This window comes from Camelus dromedarius, chromosome 31 (assembly GCF_036321535.1).
Source record: "Camelus dromedarius isolate mCamDro1 chromosome 31, mCamDro1.pat, whole genome shotgun sequence".
NCBI lineage: Eukaryota > Metazoa > Chordata > Mammalia > Artiodactyla > Camelidae > Camelus > Camelus dromedarius.
In genome coordinates this window covers 24,933,181-24,958,294 of record NC_087466.1, presented here as the reverse complement: position 1 = coordinate 24,958,294, position 25,114 = coordinate 24,933,181, and the positions used below count along the sequence as shown (strand labels likewise).

At 46.0% G+C, this 25,114-nt stretch overlaps 1 protein-coding gene and 1 non-coding gene across 9 annotated transcripts; one reads left to right on the top strand and one right to left on the bottom strand.

Annotated features, from left to right (window-relative positions):
* The first annotated feature begins 1,568 nt into the window (after window positions 1-1,568).
* Window positions 1,569-18,047, top strand: ZNF605 (zinc finger protein 605). 8 transcript variants are annotated; one of them, XM_064481379.1, is made up of 9 exons: window positions 1,569-1,631; window positions 2,572-2,637; window positions 5,764-5,884; window positions 6,081-6,253; window positions 7,414-7,501; window positions 7,903-8,078; window positions 10,494-10,614; window positions 11,211-11,303; window positions 13,135-18,047. In XM_064481379.1, exons 6-9 carry the CDS (start codon window positions 8,064-8,066, stop codon window positions 14,928-14,930), a joined length of 2,025 nt encoding a protein of 674 aa, XP_064337449.1. In that variant the 5' UTR covers window positions 1,569-1,631; window positions 2,572-2,637; window positions 5,764-5,884; window positions 6,081-6,253; window positions 7,414-7,501; window positions 7,903-8,063; the 3' UTR covers window positions 14,931-18,047. The 8 variants fall into 8 exon arrangements, with proteins under 8 accessions (XP_064337449.1, XP_064337451.1, XP_064337447.1 ...); XM_064481381.1 differs by lacking the exon at window positions 7,414-7,501; XM_064481377.1 differs by having other exon boundaries at window positions 6,081-7,501.
* A 426-nt stretch (window positions 18,048-18,473) lies between these two features.
* Window positions 18,474-18,662, bottom strand: LOC116150069 (U2 spliceosomal RNA). The gene has a single exon (XR_004133746.1). It is a non-coding gene; the product is annotated as a U2 spliceosomal RNA (small nuclear RNA).
* Between the last annotated feature and the right edge of the window lie 6,452 nt (window positions 18,663-25,114).

The window sequence follows — 25,114 nt, the reverse complement described above, 5'->3', positions numbered from 1 at the left end:
TATATATAAAGTAGATGGGGGGAGGGTATAGCTCAGTAGTAGAGTGTGTGCTTAGCATGCATAAGGTCTGAGTTCAATCCCCAGATCCTCCATTAATAAATAAATAAATAAACAAACAAACTACATCTCCCCCTCAGGAAAAAAAAAGACATAAAACAGTTAAAAAGAAGGCTCTGAATCAAATATCACCAAATATGAATATGTGATCATTTGACTCTTTATGATATCATTCTCTATACTTTTGTGTATTTTTAAAATAGTCTCAATTTAAGCAAACAATATTGGTGATTGTTTTATGATTTCTAATGGTAACACTTCTTATACTGTTATCCACTTAACAGAGACATTTATTTTTACATGGTGAAGCAGTAGTTTCTCAACGCTTCTGTATGTGGGATTTTTTAAAAACAGACACTCTAGGTTGAATTTATTTAATGATTTTTTTCAGTATTTAATGAGATGATGATGCGTGTTTTCCCCTTAATCTATTGATACAGTGAATTATGTTAGTTTATAAAGCCTTGCAATGACTTTTATTTGGTTATGGTATATACTTTCAGATGTATTGCTTGATTCCACTTTTTTTTTTCAGAATTTTCACATAAATATCATAACTGAGACAGCTTTAGAGTTTTTTTAAATTTACCTTTGTCTGGTTATGGTATAACTATTTTGCGACCTTAATGTTAAGAAAAGTGTTCTGTCTAAGGGGGTGGGTATAGGTTAGTGGTAGAGCACATGTTTAGCATGCATGAGGTCCTGCGTTCAGTCCTTGGTACCTCCATTTAAAAAAAAGAAAAAGAGTCTGCCTAGATTTTTCTGGCAATTGTTTGTTAAGGATTATATTCTTTGACAATGAGGATTCACCAATTAAAACATATGAGCTTGTAGCTAAAAACATTGTTAACAATCGCTGTAGGTCTCAAAAGATACTATTTTCCCAAGTCAATTACTCAATTATCCCTTTAAATCATGTACTTCATTAGATTGAAATTTTATTAACATACTGCATAGAATTAATACATAAAATTGAGCAAAATATTCTTTCACAAATATTTAAATTTGTATTTTACGGCCAATTCTCTTTTTTCATTGCCAATTGTGCTGTTTCTCTGCTTTTTAATAAAAACCTATGGTATGATTTCATATTTTATTTAAAAAATGGATTCAAGTCAGTTTTTTCTCGTTTAATTCCTCAGTTTATATTTTTATATCCATTAACTTCCTCTCTTTACCTAATTACATTTAATTTCTCCCTCAATCCCTCAATTCATTTATTTTCATTCTTTTTGGATGGATGTACTTAGTGTTAGACTGGAGGCACTAACACTTACCTACATTACTCACTTTGAATTTATAAATTACTTTGCTCTGCGATCAAAAACGGAAAGGTGAACATACTTTGAGCGGGCAGGGCAGGCTACACCCCACCTGGCGCCCCGAAGTCCTCGCAGAGGGCTTTGCAACCGCACAGCGCACAGCGCACACCGCAAACCTATCAAGCCTGGGAGGCACGCCGCAGAGCCCTCTGGGAAATATAGTTTTAAAGCGAGTAGGACTCTGGGAAATGTAGTTCTTCGCGTACACTTCCGCGGCCTGGCCTTGTCCTCCTTCGCGCTGTGGCCTGAGGGGTAAGCGTGTGTGGGGTGGGGAGCGGGACTCGAGGCTGCGGGCCGGGGGTGGCCTCTGCGTCCGACGGGGGCCCACAGTGACCCCCGCGCGGACCGGCCGACCGCGACGCCAGCGTGGGAACGAACCAGCTCCGGGGCGGGTGCGGGCAAGGTGCGGAAGGACGGCCCTGCCGCGCAGGCGCCGATCCCGGTCCAGGTCGGGGGCGGGGGTGAGGCTGTGGGGGAGGGGGCCGCGGGGGGGGCGCCATGGGGCGACAGGAGGGAGCGGGGTCGTGGGGGGCCGTGCCTAGGGGGCAGGGGCGCCTGTAGGGATGCGTGTGATTGGCAATGAACGTGGGAGTCAGGAGGGAGGTTTTGGGGGTCGGTGGCAGGGCCTCCCGTGGTGATGGGTGAGGAGGGGATACTGTGTGAGTGTGATGGGTGTGAAGGGATACTGTGGAGCTAATTAATTTGGAGACACTTGATGTCAAGATAAATGTCTATGAAAATCAGTAATTTGGGCTTTGGGAGAGGTGAGTGGTTGTGAAGCCAGTGGGGGGAATTAACTGGGTTATGGGGGCCTCTGGGAGGGGCTTTTGGGGGGACTCCTTAGATTTTCCGGGCGGTAGCTCAGGGGTCCAGGCAGCAGGCATTGGGAGTGAGGGAGCTGCCCGCTGAACTGAGTGGGGAAGCCCTGGGGTGAGAGTGAGCGCTGGGAATATAGGTTGAGGGTTTATAGGAGTAACTGTGAGTAGTGATTTGGGTCCCTTGGGGTTGGTGACTGGGCTTGTGGGGATGAATGATAAGGCCCCGAGGGCGGGGGGTCTGCTTGGGGGGCATTTAGAGGGCTCAGATTGGTCAGACCAAGGATTTCATTGGCAGGAAAACCCGGTGGTTCTGACAGTTTGGGTTTGGCTTGATCCCTGAGGGAGGATAAGAAATCTACTCTCTTGTGTTCTAGGAAACAGCTTGCTGGAAAGGCCCCGCCCCTACGTGACTCCCTTGTTTACCTATGACAGGATCACAGGTAAATATGACACCGTCCCGTCAAACTCTCATCCCTTGTCTCATGCATGGTTAGCTGAACTGTTTGTCCCTACCGATCAAAATGCTCATTAACCAAACTTTGGTTAAGCTCCTCTCCTCCCAGTTCCCTAAACTTTGGTCCACCCTCAGCTTATAGCCCCTCCTGAGAACTGGCCGGCCTCTGGTAAAATATTCTCTGATCTGTCTGGTCACCCTGCCCTTTGACCCAGCTTCCCTACACCTTGCAGAGATGTTTGCCCTCTTATGGCTGCAGTGTTCTCCCCCACCCCAATAATAAATCTTTGGAGTAAACTACTTCTTTGCTAAGTCTGCTTTGTTTTTTACTGGACAGTTCAATGGTAGCTTTTTCGGTGGAGGGGAATGACTGGGGTGGCCTGTGAAGGAGAGTTGTCTAGGCCCAGGTTTGGGGGTCTTGTAATGGAGGTATCACATTGGAGCCTGTGTGTCCGTAAGGAGTCTGGACCCAAGTTGACAGGTGGCCTGTTGGGGGCTTGGGAGTGAGTGGAAAATGGGGGTGGTAATGAGTGTCATTTGCAGGGCTAGGGGTGTGGGTGTTGGTGCAGAGCTGGAGGCCCTCACTGGGTGATGACCTGTGGGGGTGTCATTGAGTGGTGTGAGCATGGAGTGGATTAGAGAGTGGGTATCCTTGAGGTGAATGGCTGGCAGCCCTGTGTGATGAGGACTGGGGACCCCTTGGGGTTTAGTGAGGGGCCAGTTTAGGTGGTGGGTGGTAGGAGATAGCAAGCCTGAGGAGGGGGTCTCTGAGAGCCGTTATTGGACACCTGTAAAGGCGAGTGAGTGGGTCCTGTAGAGAGAGTGATTGGAGTTCTGCAGGGGTCCTTTGGGACTCAGCATTTGGGGTTTCACTGACTCAGCTCCTAGTCAGTGAATAGACCGTGGAGATTACTGAGTGGGGTTTGGAGGAGCCAGTGATGGGGTTTCTTGGCATCAGTGTTTAGGAGCCTGCGGGAATCAAGAGGTAAGGGGCTACGCAGTTGTAATCAGTCAAGGGGTCTGTAGGAATGACTGTGGACAGTGTGCAGGGCCGAGTGAGGGAAACCCTGGTGTGACCAGGAGTGAAGGATTCTGTGGGTATGCGACCAGGGGTGGGGCTGTGGAGAGCCTTTGGGGTCCATTAATCCATGTACTTGTACGGGTCGGTTTTGTCACTGGGGGCTGGCAGTTGAAAGCTTTGCTAGAGGAGTCACTGTGGACCCACAGTCTGTGTAATTGACAGCCCAGACGTCCTGAATGGTGGGCATGGGTTTACGGGGCTCAGGGGTTGTGTGGTCTGGAGACTTGTGCGGGGCCAGTGTGTTCGGTGATCTGGGGGCTGGAGACTTCCCAGTCAGTTTGTGTGACTGAGGCCATCTTTGGAACCCGTATTTGAGGGGCTTTGTGTGTTGGGGATCACGGGCCCTGTGAGGGCGGTGCTTTGGGGTGTGGGTGGATCTGCATGAGTGTTGGCTCAGGCCAGACTCTTGTTGTGACTTCTGTTAAATAACCATGTTGTCCTGTGTTCTCTGGCCCCTCTCACCCAGAATGTGACTGTGTTGGTCAGCGATGGCTCCTTTTACTTGAGTATTTCCTTGTTAAAAGTTCTCGGAGACCCTAAATCCTCCCCCAGGCTGGGTAAACCCCATCAACCTCCTCCATCCCTGAACCACCTCCAGCCCTTTGTGTCTGAGGTTCCTTGAGGTCTTCTGCAGCCTCCCAAGGTGGGCTCCTCCTCCTATTCAGGGCTCAGCTAAAAGTCATCTCCCAGAGGCCATCTTGAAGGAGTGTCCTGCATCCACCCGCTTCTGAGCGCTCTCACCATCTGAAGTTTACTTGTATGTCTGTTTCCCGTCCCAGGATATAGTTCTTCAGGGGAAGAGACCCTGTCTGTCTTCAGTGGTTTCTCTCCCATGCCCAGAACACGGCCAGGTAGTAAGAGGCATTCAGCAAATGACTGTTTTCCTGGCCTGTAAGTGAAGCTGAGTGTGTGTGCACGTGGGTACCAGCGCGTGAGCCTGCGTGTGTGAGTGCACGTGAAAGATCTGAGGTGGACATGACAGCGGAGTGCGAGAGCATGTTGGGATCCTGGAGGAGGAACCAGGGTGACTGTTCTGGATGTTTGTAGGGTTGGCGAGTCCCCTTTTCCAGAGGAGACAGCTGCCAAGGACCTAAGCATCAATCCCAGAGGGGTCCAAATGAAACAGAACCTTCCGTGGCAGGTGGGCCTTCATCTCAGGGACCCCAGGTTTAGCAAGCAGTAACTCTGGGGTCTGTTTTTTACTCGACTTCCTAGACCAGTGGGTCCCTGACCTGCGCCCAGCAGCCGGGAGGAACTCCCTGAGCATCTCGGGAAGAGGCGCTTTTCCTCTGGATGTTGCTCTCTGCTCTCCCAGGGCATTTTTCTTGAGCGATCTGTTCTCAAGCGCTTCACTCTTTACCTTGGGACTGTAGAGTCCCGTGTCCTTCGGGGGTCTGACCTGTATGTCTTTGGCACGCCACACGTGGGCAAAGCCATGTTACGCTTCCCCCTCGACTCACAGGAGTTCTTCCTGCCCTGGATGCCCTTGCTCTGCCTTCCACCACTGTTTCAGGTCCCAATTCAAAAATCCAGTCTGCCTTTCCAGACTGACTGTGGTCTTGGCGGCTCCGCAAGATGCTCATCCCCTTGTTAACCTTGGGACCTGCCTCCTGTCCCTGGCCTGAGTTTCCCAAGAGGGTGACATTTAAGGCCCTCAAGACCATGCCAGGAGCTGGTCACGTGGTCTATCCATCTCTCTATTCCAGGGGGATGCTGAAGGCACCTCCGCCCCCACCCCGTTCTTTGACAGAACAACTGCTTTAAATCTGGTAGGGATTACATCCTCTCTTTCCTCAACTTACTTCCTAGAAAGGTGCCCAGTGACCATCCGCCACCTTTGGTCTTCCTTGCAGCCTGTTGGCCCGTGGAGACCAAGCTGAGAGCTGGGGAGATTGGGGGGCGCTTAGCAGCCACTCCCAGACGACAGGTGTGGACCACAAGCACTAGACAAATCTCAGTTGGCAGGTAGAATTTGTCCCTCATGTCTCCAGGTTTACTGGATACCATGTTTTTTTGGTTATTTCCTTTCAGGTGTCTTCTTATGAAGGAAGTAACATCTCTGTGCAACCCGTGCCTGGGAGGTCCTTGGCTCTCATCCCATATCTGGCTGATGTAAGTGACCTGGTTCCTGAGCAGTGAAGAAATTTAAAGTGTAAGTATTTATGTGCATCAAGACATAGTGTTTTTTATTACAATGCTTAACTCCTGTTCCGATAATCCGGCCTAGAATGATCTCTGTTATACAGTTTGTGATCTTTTAAAAAGGTTTTAAAATAGTGGTTGTATTCATTTATTTGATTATTTGGCTTGTGGGGGGGAATAATTTAAACCCAAATCTGCCAATCCAGAGAACTACTCCACAGAAGTAGAGGAGAAAGAATAGTTTCAATATTGAATAAAAGTTAAACCAGAATGTGATGCCCACCTCAGGCAGTCGGCCAGAGAGATTGCAGGAGACAGGAAGAGATCGCACCCTTTTCCGTACCAGGCACATGCAAGCCATTATACACACGTTCTCAAGGTAAGTGTTAATTTAGGGGGAGGGTAGAGTTCAGTGGTAGGGCACCTGCTTAGTATGCACAAGGTCCTGGGTTCAATTCCCAGTGCCTCCGTTAAAAATAAATAAATAATAAACCTAATTACCTCTCCCCGAAAAGGAAAAAAAAAAAAAAAAAGAAGATAGGTGATAATTTGTCACACATAGTTCATCCTAAACTTACCTGGTAGTTGGGGTGGCTGTCTGTGTTAGGTAGTTGCCTTTATCCAAAGGAAAAGTATACTTCTCATGTCTTTATGACGGGAGGTGATTTTACAACTTGGAGCCAGGTGCCAGGGTCAGGCCGATTAGGCTCCTGTCCTCCCAGAGACTGGGAGACACGGAGGTGTCTTCCTGGATGATTTCAGTGAGACAGCTCCCAGGTCCTTAAGAAAGACATTCTTGAGTTGTTAAACTGGATGAGATTTAAGATTTACATCCATCTCAAAGGGGCCGGGAAAGAATTTGTAATTACGGGTTTTCTGCAGTAAGTGGTCTTTGAGTCAGGGCCTGGAGAGTCTTTTTCTCCTTAATTTGTATTTGTCCTACAGGCCTCAGAGCTTTTATCCCCCTAGAGGTGTTACCTACTCTGCTACTCTGGTAATTTCCATTCGGGAAGGGCTGAGGCCAGGCCTTAGAAGCAAAGAGGAGAGGGAAGGGGCCCCAGGGCCAACAGTGTGGACCTTACAGAACGACTGGCTGGCCCCAGATCCCACCACCTCTCTGAGCAGCTGCTCCGGTCAGGGATCAGTGACCCTTGGAAAGAAGTAGATTGTGGAGCCATTTCCTGTGGTCCAGAGGGACGTGAGTGCCCACAGGCAGCCGGGAGCCCTTCCCTTTTCCCCGATTCCTAAACTCAGCAGGGATTTCGATCTGCTTTCTGTCACCCCTTGGAAACCTGTGGCCTGGGCTGTTCAGCTGATTTCTGATGGGAAGGGAGGCAGTATTTGCCCCAATGTGAGCCGAGAAAGAAAGAACATCAAAGATTTCCTTAGGTCCCTCTTCTCACTGCTCAGGGCAGTAACCCGGCGTAAACTCACACATGAGCAGCAGCTTCGCTTCGACCTCCATCTCCCCCTGCGGTCTGTCCTCTTGTTTTGTCATTTCTTTTAGTTCCTCTGATCTGTGCTTTCCTTCTGCTCCAGGGCTGATTCTGAAGTAGAGGGCCAGCACCCCAGGCTGCTTCACCCTCTTGATATAAAAGCCGTTTACTGTTCACTGTCCTGTCTGGAAGTGAGTTGCGTTTTACTCTGTAGCATGTGCATTTCATGTGAGTGCCCTGGGAAATGGTGCCACAGAATGAAGGAGCCAAAACTGTATCTCCAGACTTTGTTGACGTCTCTGCAGAGCGATTAGAGGCAGTGGGGCTGCCCCAGGGTCTTTGGTTGAACCACTAAGGCAGGTGGCTCCCATCTGGCATTCCCAGGTGGGAGCCAGGGCTGCAGAGCTCAGCTTGTGGTACCGGTCTGGCCTGGCCGCTGTCCGGGTCAGCTGACACGTGCCAGTAGTTCATATTCCATCCTGTGTCTTAACCACTAGCAAACAACCCACCTGAGTTCCCATAAGAGAGAACCAAGCTTGCGGTCCCCAAATCAATTTCATCATCTAAAATGAAGTTCCCACTGCACCTTCAGGCCATGGCTTTCAGGAACAAGATGACTCACATGAGATAAGAAAGAAGAGGCCTCGGGACTTGGGGTGCACTCTCAGAGCTAAGGCCTTTGACCAGAGGCCTTTGTCCAGAGCACTGGGACAGAGAGAAGTCACAGAGCTTATTTCTCAAGAACAGCGGAAGATGATGAAGTCACAGGTGAGTTATTTGTTTATCCTCCACCAGTGTTTTCTGTGGATGTGAGGAGGCTTGCAGGGATCGCTACAACCCACAGGAAAGATCTAAACACACTTAAATTATAAACAGAGGAAATACAGACTTGGGAAGGGAGATGTCAGAAGAAGCACTGAGTGGATCACAGAGCCGTACAGACGTCTTGAAGGTGGGACATGGCCGTATAGGAAATGAGGTCCGTCCGTCCTTGTTAAGCGTTGAGCTGCGAGCTTTCATCAGGTATCCCAGGAATAGCTGCGTGGTTTCCTCTCTCTAAAAGCAGACCCTTTACTCAGTAAAAGCGCACATTTCCTGACGAAGAAGACAATTTTTTGTTTGTTTTTAACACCTTTATTGTGGTCTGGTTCCTGTACAGTAAACTGCACACATTTCAGATGTACAATTTGATGAATTTTGATAGATGTGCACACCCACGAAACCACCACCACAATCAAGGCAGCTAACATTTCCATCACTGCCCAAGAGGTACAATTTTCAAATTCCCAATTTATCCCTTCCCACCTCCTTTACCTCCTGGTAACCGTAAGTTTATTCTTTATGTCTGTGAGTCTGTTTCTGTTTTGTAGATAAGTTCATTTGTGTCCTTTTTTTTTTTTTTTTTTTTTTTAAGATTCCACATATAAGCAATATCATAGGGTATTTTTCTTTCTCTTTCTGGCTTCACTGAGAATGATGACCTCCAGGTCCATCCATGCTGCTGCAAATGGCATTATTTTACTCTTTTTTTATGGCTGAGTAGTGTAGCAAAGGCGTTTTGATTGCTATTTTTGTAGATGACACTCTGGTTTTAGGGAAGAAACCTAAATCATCTGGCAGAATTTGTCATCACAAAACCTTCGCCCCTATAAATACTCTCCTAGTTGGAATTTTGATAGGTTTTAGGTGGAAGTGTTTTTGCTTCTGTTGCTGGACACGAGGGCATCTGCCTCTCCTGACTTTCGGCGACTCTCCCCCCGCGTTGTCCCCTTGGGAACTGGGCAGGGATCGGGGGCCAGTGCAGATGCAGGGGTCAGCTCCCTGCTCAGGGAGCCCTAACAGAAGTACCCGGCAGCTTTATGAACTCAGGTCAGGAGAAAGGGAACGGGGGCTGAGTCGGAGTGGGTAACATGTCTTCAGGCCCGCCTCCCCGCAGAAGGAGGTCTTAGGGAGGCACCCAAGAAGGGCCCCTGCCAGGGGCCTCAGGTAAAGACAGGATGCACAGGAGCATGACTGCAGCCCCTTGGAGTCTGTGGCCCATAGGCTGCGTCCCAGTCTTTGTGGGGAGGGCAGCCTCCCCCGTGAAGCCTGCCAGGTCATGCCTTTGTAACTGCCTGTGGTCGGACCTGAAGAGTCACGCATAGGTTCTAAACAGTCAGATTCCTCAGTGCCACCGCCTTGATTTGTCAGGACCTGAGTGAGAGAAAGGCTACCTCATGGTGGGCCTGAATGGGTCAGGCTTTGAGGCGCTGAGCCAAGGGCTGAGGAATTAATCCAGGGCAGCAGCAGACGGGGCCCTGAGGAAGACCTCCCGAGCAGATGATAGGCCGCTTCCCAGACTGAATGTGGTCTCAGCAGTTTCCGAATCGGGAAGCGTGTCCCAGTGCATCAGGAGGCTTCTCACGTTGCCACGTGAATCTTTCTGACGCAGCACAGGTTTGGCTGGCAGCTGGAAGCTGGCCTAGACGCCCACCAGGGCTGAGACAGTGAGGATCCTGCAGCTGGGGTCTATACACCAGAAGTGCAGTCCCCTAGGGCACGTGGTCGGTCCTCCCAGAAACCAAGAATCAACAGAGCCAGGGCGCCCCACGCAGAACATACTTCAGTCAGGCAGTGAGGTTAATGGGGCCCCCAGGGCAGTTTTTTGCTGCAGGCCTTCCTGCCCAGGGCACTACCCCAGACCTCAGTGGCTGGAAACAGACATTTATCTCAGTTTCTGTGAGTCAGGAGTCTGCCAGCTGCTTACCCATTTGGTTCTGGTTGAGGGTCTCTTATAATCAAGATGCTGAGAAGGGTCACATCTCAAGGTGCGGTGGGGAGTTGACCTCCTCCAGGCTCGCTCTCATGGGTGTTGGCAGGTTTCAGGTCCCTGTCCACAGGGCTACCTCACCACGTGGCAGCTGGATCCCCTCAGAGAGCAGGAGAGGGTTCCCAAGATGGAAGTCACATTCTTTTATAAACTAATCGTGGAAGTGAGACCCATCACTTCTGCCCTCTTCCAGTCAGTGGAAGCAAGTCGGTTAGTCCAGCCCATGTTCAGGAGAGGAGGATTAGACAAAAGCATGAATTCCAGGAGCTGGAGATCATGGGGTCCACCTTGGAGGCTGCCTACCACTGTAGGGAGGAAAGCCTGCATTCGACAGAGAATTAATTACTTCAGACTGAACAGAGATGCTTTTGCAGATATCGTTTGAGGATGTGGCAGTGGATTTCACGTTGGAGGAGTGGCAGCTACTTAATCCGACTCAAAAGAACTTGTACAGAGAGGTGACGCTGGAAAACTACAGCAATCTAATGTTCCTGGGTAAGAACAGCCTTACGAAATATGTGCAATGCAATAACCATGGGGCCCCTAAGATATTACTGATTTTATTTTATTTTATTTTTGTTTTCCTTTGGGGGGGTAATTAGGTTATTTATTTATTTTTTAACTGAGGTACTAGGGGTTGAACCCAGGACCTCATGCATGCTAAGCATGTGCTCTTCCACTGAGCTGTGCCCTCCCCCCTAGATATTACTGATTTTATTTTATTTTATTTTATTTTATTTTATTTTATTTTATTTTATTTTATTTTATTTTATTTTTGTTTTCTTTGGGTGGGGAGTAATTAGGTTTCTTTTTAGAATTTATTTACATTTTTTTTTAACAGAGGTACTGGGGGTTAAACCCAGGACCTCATGCATGTTGAGCACGTGCTCTTCCACTGAGCTGTGCCCTCCCCCCTAGATATTACTGATTTTAGATTTAAGTTTCAAATGTCAAAGATTCTTTGATTTCTGTATCCAATGGAAAGATTTTCATTTGCTTACTTTTGTTTTACAGCGTCTGTAGTGAAAAACCCTCTATATTTGAGTCCCTCTGCCCAAGCAATTGGGATTCTCTGTGTTTCCAATTGACAGGTTATCAGATTTTCAAACCTGATGCGATTTTCAGGCTGGAGCGAGAAAAGCCATGGGTAGCAGATGAAGAAACCCTAAGTCAGGGCTTTTCAGGTGAGAAATAATCAGGTGCAGGGCATGCAGTGAAGTGAAGTCTCGGGTCTCTGGTGATAGGTGGCCTTTGGAAATGTCACTCATAGGCTGTGTTTAAAGTTCCTGTGTCTGCAGCGTTGACTCAGGATGAGTGGCAGGAGCGCCTCCTGCCCTCTGACGCGCTCTCTGTCCTGGTCTCCACGTCGCGGTGCGTCCCCTCTGGTGGGGCGGATGGCGACAGGTGCCGCCTCTTGTGCGCACGGTGGCTCAGTCACTCGGGACCTCCCCCTTGGACAGGGCTTCCCTTCCTAGCTCCCCCCTCCCCCCGTTGGCTTTTCCTTCTCTCCCGCCCCAGTCCAACCTGCAGAGGTAGGCTTGTTTCTTCCTCTTGAAGGATTCATAACTTATTTCCTGTTTTAGGTGATACCGATTATCTTTGAGTTTCTGTGATTATTTTTCTTCTCTCTCTCCAATTTGTCAGATTTCTGTTTCAGAGCCACAGAGAGTAGACGGTGAGTCTGTGGATAGAGAATGACAGTCGAGCTTCCAGGGCATTGTGTCCTTTTTTTTTTAATTCCACATATAAGTGATACCATTTTTTGATACAAAAATTAAGAAATTTTTTACTCGCATTTTATGAAACAGTTTTCTGTAAACTCTTCCAATGGATCTCACACTTAATATGTTCACATACGACTCTTGCTTTTAACCTCTAAACTTCTCTCTTCAGTCTCTAAAATCTCAGTGAATAATATTATCATCACCACTCACGTATGCTCAAAACATTGAATCCTTTCATTCTCCGTGTCAGCTGCTCTAGTCCTCATAATTCTGATATGTGTAAGAGATAGATGAGGCTTTCTCTCCCCCCAAAATTACCCCGCTGAAAATAAGTAATTGCCTTACATTTGAGATCTTGCCACATCTTTTATCTTGCAGAGTACTTCCTAGGAATCTTACCTCCACAATTCCTAGTAAAGAGTATCATAAAGGAAACAAACCATTAAAAGATCACTTTAAAATACTCAACAAATGGTCATATTGTGGGGATCACAAATAGTTGTACTTACTAGTTTAAAAAAAAAACCTGCCCTAATGTTATGCAAAGAATACTTGTGGTTTGGAATAATTTCCGTTATATACAGATTCAATATCTAGATGATAGATTTGATTAAAATGTCAAAAAGCCTAAATAAAATAAAAGCTGAGCTCTGGAGAACTCTTGGATAATTCCAAAAATCAGCTCTCATGATGATGACATTACTGATGTCAGTGATTCGGGTGATGACCTTAGTGAGAATGTTTTTTAAATGTGCCAGTAGTACAGAAAACTAAGAGAGTACCTCATCTTTCGGATATGAAGTTGATATCGTGCACTCACTGTGCGTCGTACTCAGTGTTTCCTCCTCTATAACGTTCAGCAGTGTGTGCTAATCTTGCTCTTCTGTGTACTTGTGACTCTCAGTCGTCTCTGGTGAGGGCGCTGACCTGCCTTCTCCCTTGACCTGCTGCTGACAGCGTCTGGGCACATAATCAGTGGTCAGTAGGTCACTGTGGAGTGAGTAATCACTGCAGCGTGTGGTTAGAAATTATTCCTCTCTCTTAACTCATCATGATCACTGGAGTAGACGTCCTCTTCCCGTATTTAAAAGTCTGTGTTCATAAACATTGGTAATTTCAAAATCTGTTTTCATTTCTATTAAAATTTTCAATGGCTAATAAGTAGACATTGTATTGGGAGTTTTTTTTTTTTTTTTTTGGACTGGGATCTTAGGCTCCATTTCAGATTTATTCGATAGGCATGATCATTGGGGAAATTTACACAGTATGGTTCATTTTTTTTCCTTTTTAGAAGAAGTCGGACTAGATAATACCTTCACAATGTGGCACCAAGATACTCAGGACAAGCTGAAAAGTATGGAGAGAGGCCACAGATATGACGTTCTGGGGAAAATGTTTCATTCAAGCATTAACTTTGTTCATTTAGGAATGAGATCCCATAAATGTGGCATGGGTGAAAAAAGTTTGAAACATCCTTTTGATTTTCTTATTCCAAAAAATAACTGTGGAAGAAAGAAACTTGATGAGCTTCATAAGAGATTATTATTCTGTATCAAAGCTGACAGAACCTATGGTGGTATAAAATACTCTGATTACAGTAAGTGTGGACGAGTCAGCATCAGAGAGCCAGGGCTCCGTGCAGACCGTGCGCCACGCGCAGGGGTCTATTCATGCCTGGCGTGTGGCCGGATTTTCAGCAGGAAGTCACAGCTTGTTGCCCATCAGAGGACTCACACGGGAGAGAAGCCCTATGGCTGCGGTGACTGCGGGAAGGCCTTCTCCCAGAAGTCACTACTCACCATTCATGAGAGGACTCATTCAGGGGAAAAGCCATATGGCTGTGGGGAATGTCCAAAAGCTTTCAGTAGGAAGTCGCTGCTCATTTTACATCAGAGGACCCACACAGGAGAGAAGCCCTACGGATGTGGTGACTGTGGGAAAGCCTTCAGCAGGAAGTCACAGCTCAAAAGGCATCAGAGGACCCACACAATAGAGAAGCCCTTTGGCTGCAGCGACTGTGGGAAAGCCTTCTCCCAGAAGTTGAAGCTCATTACACATCAGAGAACGCACACGGGAGAGAAACCCTATAAATGCAGTGACTGTGGAAAAGCCTTCTTTTGGAAGTCACAGCTCATTACTCATCAGAGAATTCACACGGGGAAGAAACCGTATGCATGTAGCGAGTGTAAGAAAGCCTTCAGCAGGAACTCACTCCTCATTAGGCATCAGAGGATTCACACAGGAGAGAAGCCCTACGAGTGCAGCGAATGTGGGGAAGCCTTCATCAGGAAACCACAGCTCATCAAACACCAGGTAACTCATACAGGAGAGAAGAACTATCAGTGTGGCAGTTGTGAAGAGGCCTTCTTTAAGAAGTCAGAACTGATGAGACATCAAAAAATCCATTTAGGAGAAAAACCCTATGGATGTGTTGAATGTGGAAAAACCTTCTTTGGGAAGTCACAGCTCCTGACACATCAGAGAACTCACACTGGAGAGAAACCTTATGAATGCAGCGCGTGTGGGAAAGCCTTCACCCAGAAGTCCAGCCTGATATCACATCAGAGGACACACACCGGTGAGAAACCTTACGAGTGCAGGGAATGTGGGAAAACCTTCAGTGAGAAGTCAAGTCTCATTCATCACCAGAGAACCCACACGGGAGAGAAACCCTTCGAGTGCAGTGAATGTCGGAAGGCTTTTGCGTGGAAGCCGCAGCTTCTTAGGCACCAGAGAATTCATACAGGGGAGAAACCCTACGAATGCGGTGAGTGCGGGAAAGCCTTTGTTCAGAAAGTACAGCTCGTTAAGCATCAGAGAAATCACACGGGAGAGAAAAGCTATGGATGCAGTGACTGTGCGAAGGCCTTCTTTGAGAAGGCACAGCTTGTAATACATCAGAGGGTTCACACGGGAGAGAGACCCTACGAGTGCAGTGAATGTGGGAAGTCTTTCACTAGGAAGTCGCACCTCATGAGGCATCAGAGAATCCACACAGGAGACAAGTACTATGGATGCGGTGAATGTGGGACCACCTTCCACAGGAAGGCACAGCTCATGATGCACCAGAGGAATCATGTGATCTAGAAACAGTGTGAGAGCAGAGGACGCAGAGTCGGCCGTCGGAGGTCAGGCGGTGTCACCTCCGAGGCCGCGAGCCGGAGAGGAGCCCTGTCAATGCAGAATTCAGAAAAAGAACTTTTTTTCTTTCAAGTGAACAACATAGGAAAGGCTTCTCCCAGAAAACACAGCTTGTTATGTATCGTGATGGTCCCTCGGTGTGGAAGTCTGGTCGGTGTTGTGATAGTACAGACCTTTCCGTCAAAAGTGACAGCGATTAAATATTTAGGAAACTGAGACAGGAGGAGAATGCTGCTGTCCTAACAAGCAAGTGAAGGATTTCATCAGGAAAGGGTAACGAGAGAGCACACACGAGGGAAACAGTATTCCGTGTTAGAGCTCTCGTGCAGAGGAGGGGTCCTAATAGTTGGGAGAACTTGGTAAGTGTTATCCCATTGAAATAATCCTATAAAGAAGTGTTCATTGTATATAAATTATTGTAAGAAAGTAGTCATTTTTAAGTGGTAGCTGTGTGTTAAGCGTGAAGACTTCTGCTTCCTGCCGTGGTGGTGTACCAAGGGACAGGTAGACTCTCCCGCCTTAAACATCCAGAAACTGTACCATATATGAAGTGGCGGTTTTTAGCTGTGTGACAGGCACAGGCCCATGACCCCTGGCAGCAGTGGACCAAGTAGGGAGAGCCCTACGGCCGCCCAGCCTGCTCCATTGTGGAAGCAGCCAGTGGCAGGGCAGGGAAGGGCAGGGCAGGGCAGGGCAGAAACCTGTCCTGCTGAACCGAAGAGAGAGGGGCGAGTGGCCCTCATTGGAGGAGCCACAGTAGCTGGAATTTGCAGGGGAAAATACTGGGTAGGAGGGAGCTTCCCTGGCGGGAGCGCTGGGGGCTACAGAAGTCTCCAGGGGGCACCTTACCCTGAACCTTTGGCTTTGGTGTTGACTTGCATGTGTGTGTGAAAGGAAACAGCCAGGAGGAGCAGTCAGCTGAGTGAGTCCTTGAGCTCAGTGCAGGGCTGGGGACACTTCCTGTGCCCACCAGGCTGGTGGAGACAACTTCTAACATGTGGGCACCAGGGAGGGTTCCCAGAAGAGTACCGTCTTGGTAGTGAAAGTCATTAACCCTAGATTGAAAGCCAACCTGGGCCCATAGGGTCTTGCCTCCAGAAACTTACCTGGCATTCCAAGAAGCAGGAACAAATGACTCATAACCAGGAGGAAAACCAGTCAATAGATAGAAAGACTGAAGTGGTTGGAATTAGTAGACTAGGATGTTCAATTAGCTACTGTAAATATAAAGTAGAGGGAAGCATGAATTTGATGAAACTAGAAGTGGAAGATATGTTTTTTAAGCCCTAATGGAACTTCTCAGGACGAAAACAACATCTGAAAATTAAAAAAAAAAAATATGGATGGAATTTAGAAAAGATTAGACATAGAAAAGGGGGGGGGGATCAATGAATTTGCAGAATAAGAATAAAAACTATCCAAGTGGTACACACAGAAAAAGATTGGGAAGGAGGGGAGAGAACGGAAGTCATTACAGTGGTGTAATCCTCACGGAGTGGGGATGTATGTCACAGAAGGGGAGGAGGGAGACACAGAAAAAAGGACGTGAACAAATAATGACTGAAAAATACCCAATACCATGAAAAGTGTAGCTCGACATAGTCAGGAAGCTCAGAGAACCCAACACAGTAGAAACATAAAGAAAATCAAGCCAACGGACATGGTAGTCAAACTGATGAAACCCAGTGTTCAAACAACTGGAAGATGCCTGGAGAAGAAAAGACACAAGAATGACAACTGATGTCTGGTCGGAAACTGTAAATTAGAAGATGGCGGAGTGACATCATTAACTTACGGAAGGGAACCTGGAACCTGGAGTTCAGTTGCCTGTCAAAACTGTCTTTCAAAAGAGAGGACCAAAAAGACTTCTTCAGAAAAAGCAAAATCAAGAGAGAGCTCCTCATCTGTAGACCTGCCTTCAGGACACACTGAAGGGAGTTTGGGGGCAGTAGGAAGAGTCTGCTGAGTGGAAATGGTGACTCTGTGGGTGACTATGACATTTTTTTTTCTCATTTGAAAATCTTTTAAACAGGTAATGGACCGCTTAAAGCCAAAGGAATGACAACACATCAGGGGTTATGGTCTATTTAGAAGTAAAGTGTACGGGAACAGTAGCGCTTAAGTACGACTCTAAAAATAGTTGCATAGACTGCGTCATCTGAGTCAGAAGCCTGTTTCCCTGGGGCTCAGGATGACCTGTATCTGTAGCAGCAGATACAGGATGGGAATTGTCTGCACTGTGGTTCCGTATGTGTGCCAAGCATTCTCCACGAATCCACGTCTCCTTTCTCTGCTCTGCACCCAGAGGCTGTCCTCTCCAGACTGCTTCCTTGGGTTTCTGCTTAGGTTTGAATGTGGGAGGTGCTGGTAAGCCATGAGCACACGGGAGAGAGTGGGGAGAGAGAGAGGTCGGAGTGCGGGTCCCTCCTCCCTCTACCACGTTTCTGACAGTGCCTGTGTCCTGAGCAGCTGGGCTGCAGCTCCCGTCTGACCACATTCCCTCTCCCTGCCCATCAGACTGAAAGGTGGTGACTGCTTCAGGGGCTTCACCATCCCTGGTTAGTTTTCTTAATTCTGAACACAACTCTGCAAGGAGTCCCTTTACTAAATGTTCTTGAGCGAATAATTTGAGCGTACCGTTTGTTTTCTGTAACATGTTGAATGATGAATGTTTAACAAAATTCTGAGTATCGGTTCCTGGTGCATGGGGCTCCTGGAGCATAGTCTGACATCAGTCAAGATTTCCCACACTGGATATATTTTCTCTTTGTGTGTTTTGTTTTGCTGCAAATGTAAATGGCTCTGGAGGCTGTTACCGCCTGCCACATGTGCAAGTGTTCTGGCAGTTGTTCTTCAGAAGTAGAGACCAGAACATTTATGAAGTCTTATGCTACCTCTGGGTTAGGCAAACACCCCACAAGAAAGCATTGTTATTTATGTTAAATGTGTAAGGACGGGAAAAAGAAAAGCAGTTACTGAGTGAAGAAAGGGCTGATGTACTGTACTTTCCTGTACTCTCATTTTAAAGCTTTGTGCTGTGCAATTAAATATTCTCGTTCCAGATTCTTCAGTTTCTTATTCTGTATAATTCACGTAGTCTGTAACTCGAGACAAGATTTCCCATTTCAGGAGTTAGAATCACTCCTGAGAACGTCTTCAAAGGCTCCACAGCAGTTCCCACCACAGACGGCAGGCCAAGATGAAAATGAGCTTTTCTAAGATTAAAACAGAGGTGCTTCACTTATAACTTCATGAAGCATAATAAATTGGGCTGAAACAGACCATCACCGAGGCCCAGAGGGCGTAGATAGCACCCTTCCATCAGTTACCAGAGCTCTCTCAAGAATTTCAGCCTTCTTTATCTCCTCTTATCCCGTCCTTCTCTCCCACTGCCACACCAGCCTCATCTGAGGGGAGTAATTGTATGCAGCTATCCTGTGGGGCTTTCTCTTCCAGCTGGATTTGCGTTTCAGTCTGCTTTTGTTTTCCTTTTGGGGCATTGCTCCTGGAGGTACTGCAGTACCAGGTCAGTGCACGGAGTGGACAGAGCAAGCTCCTATTCCAACTCCCTGCTCCAGAAATCCATTTAATACTGTGTTCAGATAGAGGACGTGGCAGATATCAATCTGATTAGAACATATACTACACTTGACCTTAGCCAAAAGGCCGAGAAGTGATTCAGTCTGCATTTTGAAGGGGCATCTGGAGACCAGGGGCACCTGGGGAGCTGCGTTAGGTTGAGCCTTTTGGCTGACACTTCCCTCTGGGCTGTGTTTAAAAGGAAAAATCTCTGTGCCCAGATGTGTACTGAGTAAGCAGTTTGATTAATATGTGTGTGATCATTGGGAATGATAAACTAGCTTCAGTTCCAATGAGGATCACAAATGAAATCCAAACTCTGGGCAGGTGCCAGCCCATCATAATCCAGATACACCTAACATGGAGGAAAGGCAGGTGTTGGCAGTACTGAGCGTTAATGCTCTGTCCAGCCCTTAGCTCACCTGGCTGGGGCCTGGGGTCTGTGCAGGAAAACAGCCTGTTTTTTTCACAAAAGAATCTGGGGACTCCCCTGATCCTCTGAGGTCTAAGAGTAGGATACTCATAGCTGTACCGAGAGCACAATTTTCAGGAAAAACCGAGATGAGAGGTTCTCCGCTGGAAGGAGTGAGCGGTCACTGACTCCGGGACTGGTACCGCAGTGCTTGGGCTAGGTGAGCTCTGTGCCTCGCGCTTTCCAGGTCTCTTTTACTGTCTCCTCATTTAGCGCCTAGCTCCTCGCTCACTTTAAGCTCCTTTGGTTTACCAAGGTCCCACAGCTATCAGGTGGCAGGGTTGGGTCTGAACCCCTCCAACTCCCTAGAAATGAAGCGCTCTTTCTTAAGCTACTGTTAATTAGGCTGTATTCGTCCCTGTTTAAAACAGCTGATTTCAAGTATCTCGGAGTCCTTACTGCCACTTGACACCCATGACAGCCGGAAAGACGGAGGGTCTGAAAATGTCAGGGTCACGAAAGGCGTCTCTCATTGGCGTTGCTAGCCATTTTACTGTCATGTCATTTTTGACAAGTTAAATTTTCTTTAACTCCAATTTCCCAATTTATAAAATTAAAATGGGGTTGTAGTGGTGTTAATGGTGTCTGTCCAGCCCATTTTTCCTGTTCTGGGGGCTGGAATCCTGGCCCACCCTCCTTACTGCCAGTGCAGCTGTCTGGCCACAGCAACTGCCCAGGTGTGGGGGCGTGTGGCTCAAGGAATGTATTTGCCAAGACTGTGTAAATGGATGCTGCACAGATGCAAGGATGCTGTCTTTGAGTGTGAAAACTGGAGGGGGGGGGCTGCTCTTGCTCATCCTCCTCCTTGGAGGGAAAGCCTTAGCTTCAGTTGGGGGTGAAGGCAGATCCCAAGACTTAGAGTGAAGCAGACAGCGGCCGAGCAATGAATGTAGGGAAGAGTCCCAGTGATGGCCTTTGTGGTCTGGGCCATTTTTCCCTGAGGTGTCTACACTCTTGAATTCTGTTTGTGCCCCAGTTTTCTTTTCTGCTTTAGTTGCATTCTGTCTCTTGCAGTCAGAAGTTTTGACTAAAGTAGGTATTATACCTCTCTGAGCTACTTCTTCAGAAGACCAAAGTGAAAAATAAGTAGCACGTAGGCCTCCTTTTTTTTTTTCATTTTTAAAACCTGTACTAACATACATATAAAATGTACCATCCTGACTACTTCAGTGGTGTTAAATATATTTATAACGTGCAGCCATCACCACCATCCATCCCAGCAGCTCTTTTCATCTTACAAACTGAAGTTCTCCACCCAGTAAACAATAACTTCCCAAAGCCCCCTCCACCAGCCTCTGCTTACCACCTTTCCACTTCCTGTTTGTGGATCTGACCACACTAGGAACCTCATACAAGTGGAATCGTAAGTATTTGTTCTTCTGCAGTTGGCTTGTTTCACTGGCCAGCACGTCCTCAACGTTCAGCCATATCATAGCATATTGCAGAATTCCCTTTAAGGCTGAAGAATATTCTGCTCTATATGTACATCGCATTTTGCTTATCCATTCATCCACTGATGGGCACTTGGGCTGTTCCCACATTTCAGCTTTGTGAATGATGCTGTTGTGAACATGGGTGGACCACTGTCTCTTCGAGACCTTGCCTTTAATTATTGTGGGTGTATACCCCGAACTGGAATTACAAGCTCGTGTGGTAATTCTATTTTTAATTTTTAAAATATAATTCTGAAATACATGGTCCCTGCCTCACCATAACACCCTTCCCCAAGCTGCAGATCCTTCTGTCTTAATTTTGTCACTGGAAACAACATTCCTCCAGTCTCCCATTCTAGGAATTTCAGTCCTTTCCCTGACCCTCATTTCCTGATGTATAGTCTGGAACCAAATCCTGTCCTTGTTTCATTTCTAATAATCTTTTTCTTTTTCCAGTGGAGGTACCAAGGATTAAACCCAGGACCTCATGCATGCTAAGCATGCGCTCTACCACTGAGCTGTTTCCCTCCCCCACATCATCTTTAATTTCATGTCTATTCCCACTTCCACCCACTGTAGTTGCTCGCTTCTGAACAATTAGGAAGAACCTACTAAAAGAGACAACGATACGTATTACAAAACTGCAAGAATCAGCACAGTGTAAGCATCTCTAGAAAACACATGCAGACAAATGAAACACTTATGTGAGTTTTTCATATGTTGAAAGTGGGAAATGAAAACCTTTGTTGATCCATGACATTAGTCCAAATTGTTAAACCAGTAGGAAACTATTTGAGTACCTTTTCGTGTATAACAACAAATTGATTTCAAATGGATTTCAAGTTTAAAATAACACTAAGTATTAGCATATAAAGCCACTTGGAAAAAAATATAGATGAATATTTTTATAATCTTCAGTGGAGAGGCCTAAGAACAACACAAAAAGCAAAAACAAAATGCTAAGAGATTTTACTATAAACACTACTAATTTCTGAATTAACAAGTTAAAAAGCAAGTGATTAAGTATAAAATGTGTATCTCACATACAAGATAGACAGGGTTAATAGTATATGTGCATGTGTATCTCATAAATTAATAAAAATGAATTTCCCAGTAAAAACTGTCTAAAGACCAACTCAGCTGGTAGGAAAACCTGTCTGTCCTCCTCTTCTTTCTACACTTTTGAGATAATGTCTACACTCAAGGAGCCACCTTGGACAATAAGTTGACCATGAGATAAAAGCCACACACTGGGAGGTGGAATTGAAATATAGAAGGAGTGTCCAGTGATTTCATGGGGCCAGCACACCAGCCTGCCTGCAGACTTCTGTGTGAGAAAAGAAATAAACTTCTTTGTTGTTTAGATCAGATTAGACAGATAAGGGTTTCTAGTGAAAAACACAGCCATCCCTTTCCTCATCTTTCTCTACCTCGTGTCCTCCTTTTGAGAGGAGAGTAAATTAGTGCCGCCAGTTTGGAACACGACTTGGCAGTACCTAGTAAAATCTGACATATGTTTTTCCAAAGATGAGAAGTGCACATATATTTACCAAAATACCGAAACAAAAAATGTTTGTAGCAGCTCTGAGAATAGTAGCCAAAACTTGCCGTGACCCAGATATCCACCAACAGCTAAATGGATTTTAAAAACGGTCAAAAATTCACAACTACAACTAAGATGACATGTAACAATATGGATGAATTGAATAGACATGATGTTGAGAAAAGAGACCATGCCGAAAAGAGTACATAAGCATAATTCCACTTATATAAAGTTTAAAAACAGGCCAAACTCACCCATTCAGGAAAGTGATTACCCCTGGAAGAGAAGTCAGGGTCTGGCGAGGGGTGCAGGGGCTGTGGAGGGGCTGGTGATGTCTTGTTTTCTTATTCTGGGTGCTGCTTACACAGGTGTGTTCAGTTTGTGGAAATTCATGATCTGTACCCCATGTGCACTTTTCTGCACATATATTTCAATAAGTATCTATAAATAATAAGGGTGAATAAGCTTCTTAGACAAAATGATTAAAACAGAGTTCATTACCTCAAATACCCAACAAAGGACACCAAAGCATGTGCTTCAGTACGCAGGTAATTGAATCTCAAAGAAGGAACAGTGTTCAAGAAGCAATTTTGAGAAAGAAATTGAAACAAATATGTAGGTCAATATAAATAAGTATTGATCCAAAATTACTTTTCTGTTTTAAAAATCAAGATGAAGTTAACAGGCAACAAAGCTATAATGGCAGGGGCGTTCGAGATAAAACTATAAAACTCTTAGAGCAAAAGATAGTAACTCTCCACGTCCCAAAGGATTTGGCAAGGGACTTTTAGATACGACACCAGAAGCAACACAGCAACAACAACAAAAGTAAACAAATTGAACTTCATCAAAATTTAAACCTTTTGTTCTTCAAAAGACATAAGAAAGTGAAAAGACCCACAGAATAGAATATATTTGCAAATCATACATCTGATAAGGAACTTGTATCCAGAATACATAAAGAATTCTTACAACTCAATAAGAAAAAGTGAAATAACTCAACTTCTGACAGAGGACAGCTTGTATCCTAGTCTCAGTGCAGTGTATGATGTTAATTTGAGAGGTTGCTCTTCTGAAGAAGGTTTACAAATCATGTTGCTTGAATAGAAATAAGCATAAATATCATAAAAACACATGAGAAATTCTTCAATAAAAATGTTAGTATAAAGTATGAGCTAAAGGTTTGATTCTATTTTGAGAGCTGTTTTTTCCATAGTTTTTCTTAACTCATTTAAATATTTCACTTAGTGTGTGTGTCTTACATATAAATATATATTGTTCTTTAAGACATGTATACATATATAAGTAAGTAAATTACATGTTATATATAAAATAATTAAAGATCAATAGTGGACTATAATGTGTAAGGAATTAAAATATTTCATCATGAATATTACTAACAATTAAAATTACATGGGAATAATAAATGTTCTACATTCTGTTGGATGCACAAATTATAAAAATAGATTCATAGGTTTTTCCATTGTAGTTTACAGCCATGTTAGTCGTATTTTCATGTATATAATAGGAACCATCAAAGTTGCTTGACAATATGCCACTTTTGCATTTGTTAGGACTCGTGAAAGCCATCGGTAAGATGGCTTTGAAAATCAGCCTTCACAATAAGGATGGAAACAGTCTCACATTTATAGATTCCCAGAGAGAAAAAACATTCACTATTTTCTGGTAATTGTTTTAATCTGTTTTTTGGGAAGAGAGGTTAGGAAGGCATTTTTTAACAACCCATACACAGTTATGTTTATAGTTAAGTGCATGAAAATATGTCAGATATATCCAATGAGTTTCACATTTTAAGTTTAGTCATTTTATAGTCACTAGACCGCATGTACATTAGCAACTAAAGTAAAAACTTATATATAACAAATGACACACTTAAATCGCATGTGAGTATAGAGAATTTACAACAAAATGGAGCATCAAGATATTCATAACCTTTTAAAATCAACCATCCGGATGGGATCACTCTTTGCTGAACACGTTGGGCACATCTTGAGATCACAAATTTTATGCTATGTTAGGCCATATTTGTCTATATAATACTCAAATTTTTCTGATTAAATGAGTGAACATTTGTAAAAGGATGGATGCTTTCAAGTAATGTTTTAATATCCTTTCATTTCCAAGTATTACTGTGTTGGAGAACACGGTGGGTCAGTGTTGCGGGCGGTAAAAGAATTTATGAAAGGAAAAGGAAAGTGTAAGACAAAAGTTTAACAGATACCCTGCTACAAGCAACAGCGGGCCACACAGAGGAGAGGTGCCTGTGTGAGCGCAGGGGTGGATGTGCGGGGTCTGTCATGGGGTGGGTGGGGCTATGCACACAAGGAGTAGGGGCCGCATGATCAATGCATGCACAGGTACCTGATGGTAAGATCTGCCAGGGACTAACTACTCTGAGTAACAGGATTTAGGACCCCAATGAGAACAGGATGTGAGACCCGCCAGCTCAGCGTATTGATACCCGGGCTATCTCCTGGGGCGATGAGCTTTGTTAGGGTAAACACACACCAAGAGATGGTTTTCATCCTGCAGGAATGTAGGTGTGCGGAGGGTCCTGCCGAGGGGACTGGAGGTTAAGTTGTCAGTGGCTCCAGGCGCAGGAAGAGCCCAGGAGTGGGGGTTTTATGAACTTGAGACAGTGCCAGCGGCTCCATATTTCGGGCCTTTTCACGTTCACTGTCGTGGGCACACGGACACACCTATTCTCTACAACCGGGCGCCCGCTCCCCTCCTGAGGCCCAGTCAGGCAGACACCCCTGCTCCTCGAGCGCCGTCCTGGGCCGCACGCTCTTCTGCTCCGTGCGCACCGGCCTGGGCTCGGTCTCCGCGCACGTCCGCTTCCCTCGCCCGGCACCGCGGTCCCGGAGCACCTCCTCTGGGACGCGGAACCGCCGAGTTAAAGGAGCCTCTGCCCCACGCCCTCCCTCCGAGACGTGGCCCACTTTTGCTCCGGCCACTGACGCCGGAGACGCTCGCACTCCAGAGCTCTCCCGGCAACATCCCCTCTCCCATCGCGGGGAACTGACACCCCCACTTTCCACCCGCTTTTATCGCCTCATGCGGGCCGTCGCTTCGCGGACCT

What these genes read in the sequence shown, in the direction of transcription:
- ZNF605 (XM_031442428.2), top strand. An exon ending in CAGCAATCTAATGTTCCTGG is followed by an intron (nt 10,615 to 11,210) that starts GTAAGAACAGCC and finishes TCCAATTGACAG; the next exon opens with GTTATCAGATTTTCAAACCT. An exon ending in CCTAAGTCAGGGCTTTTCAG is followed by an intron (nt 11,304 to 13,134) that starts GTGAGAAATAAT and finishes TTTCCTTTTTAG; the next exon opens with AAGAAGTCGGACTAGATAAT.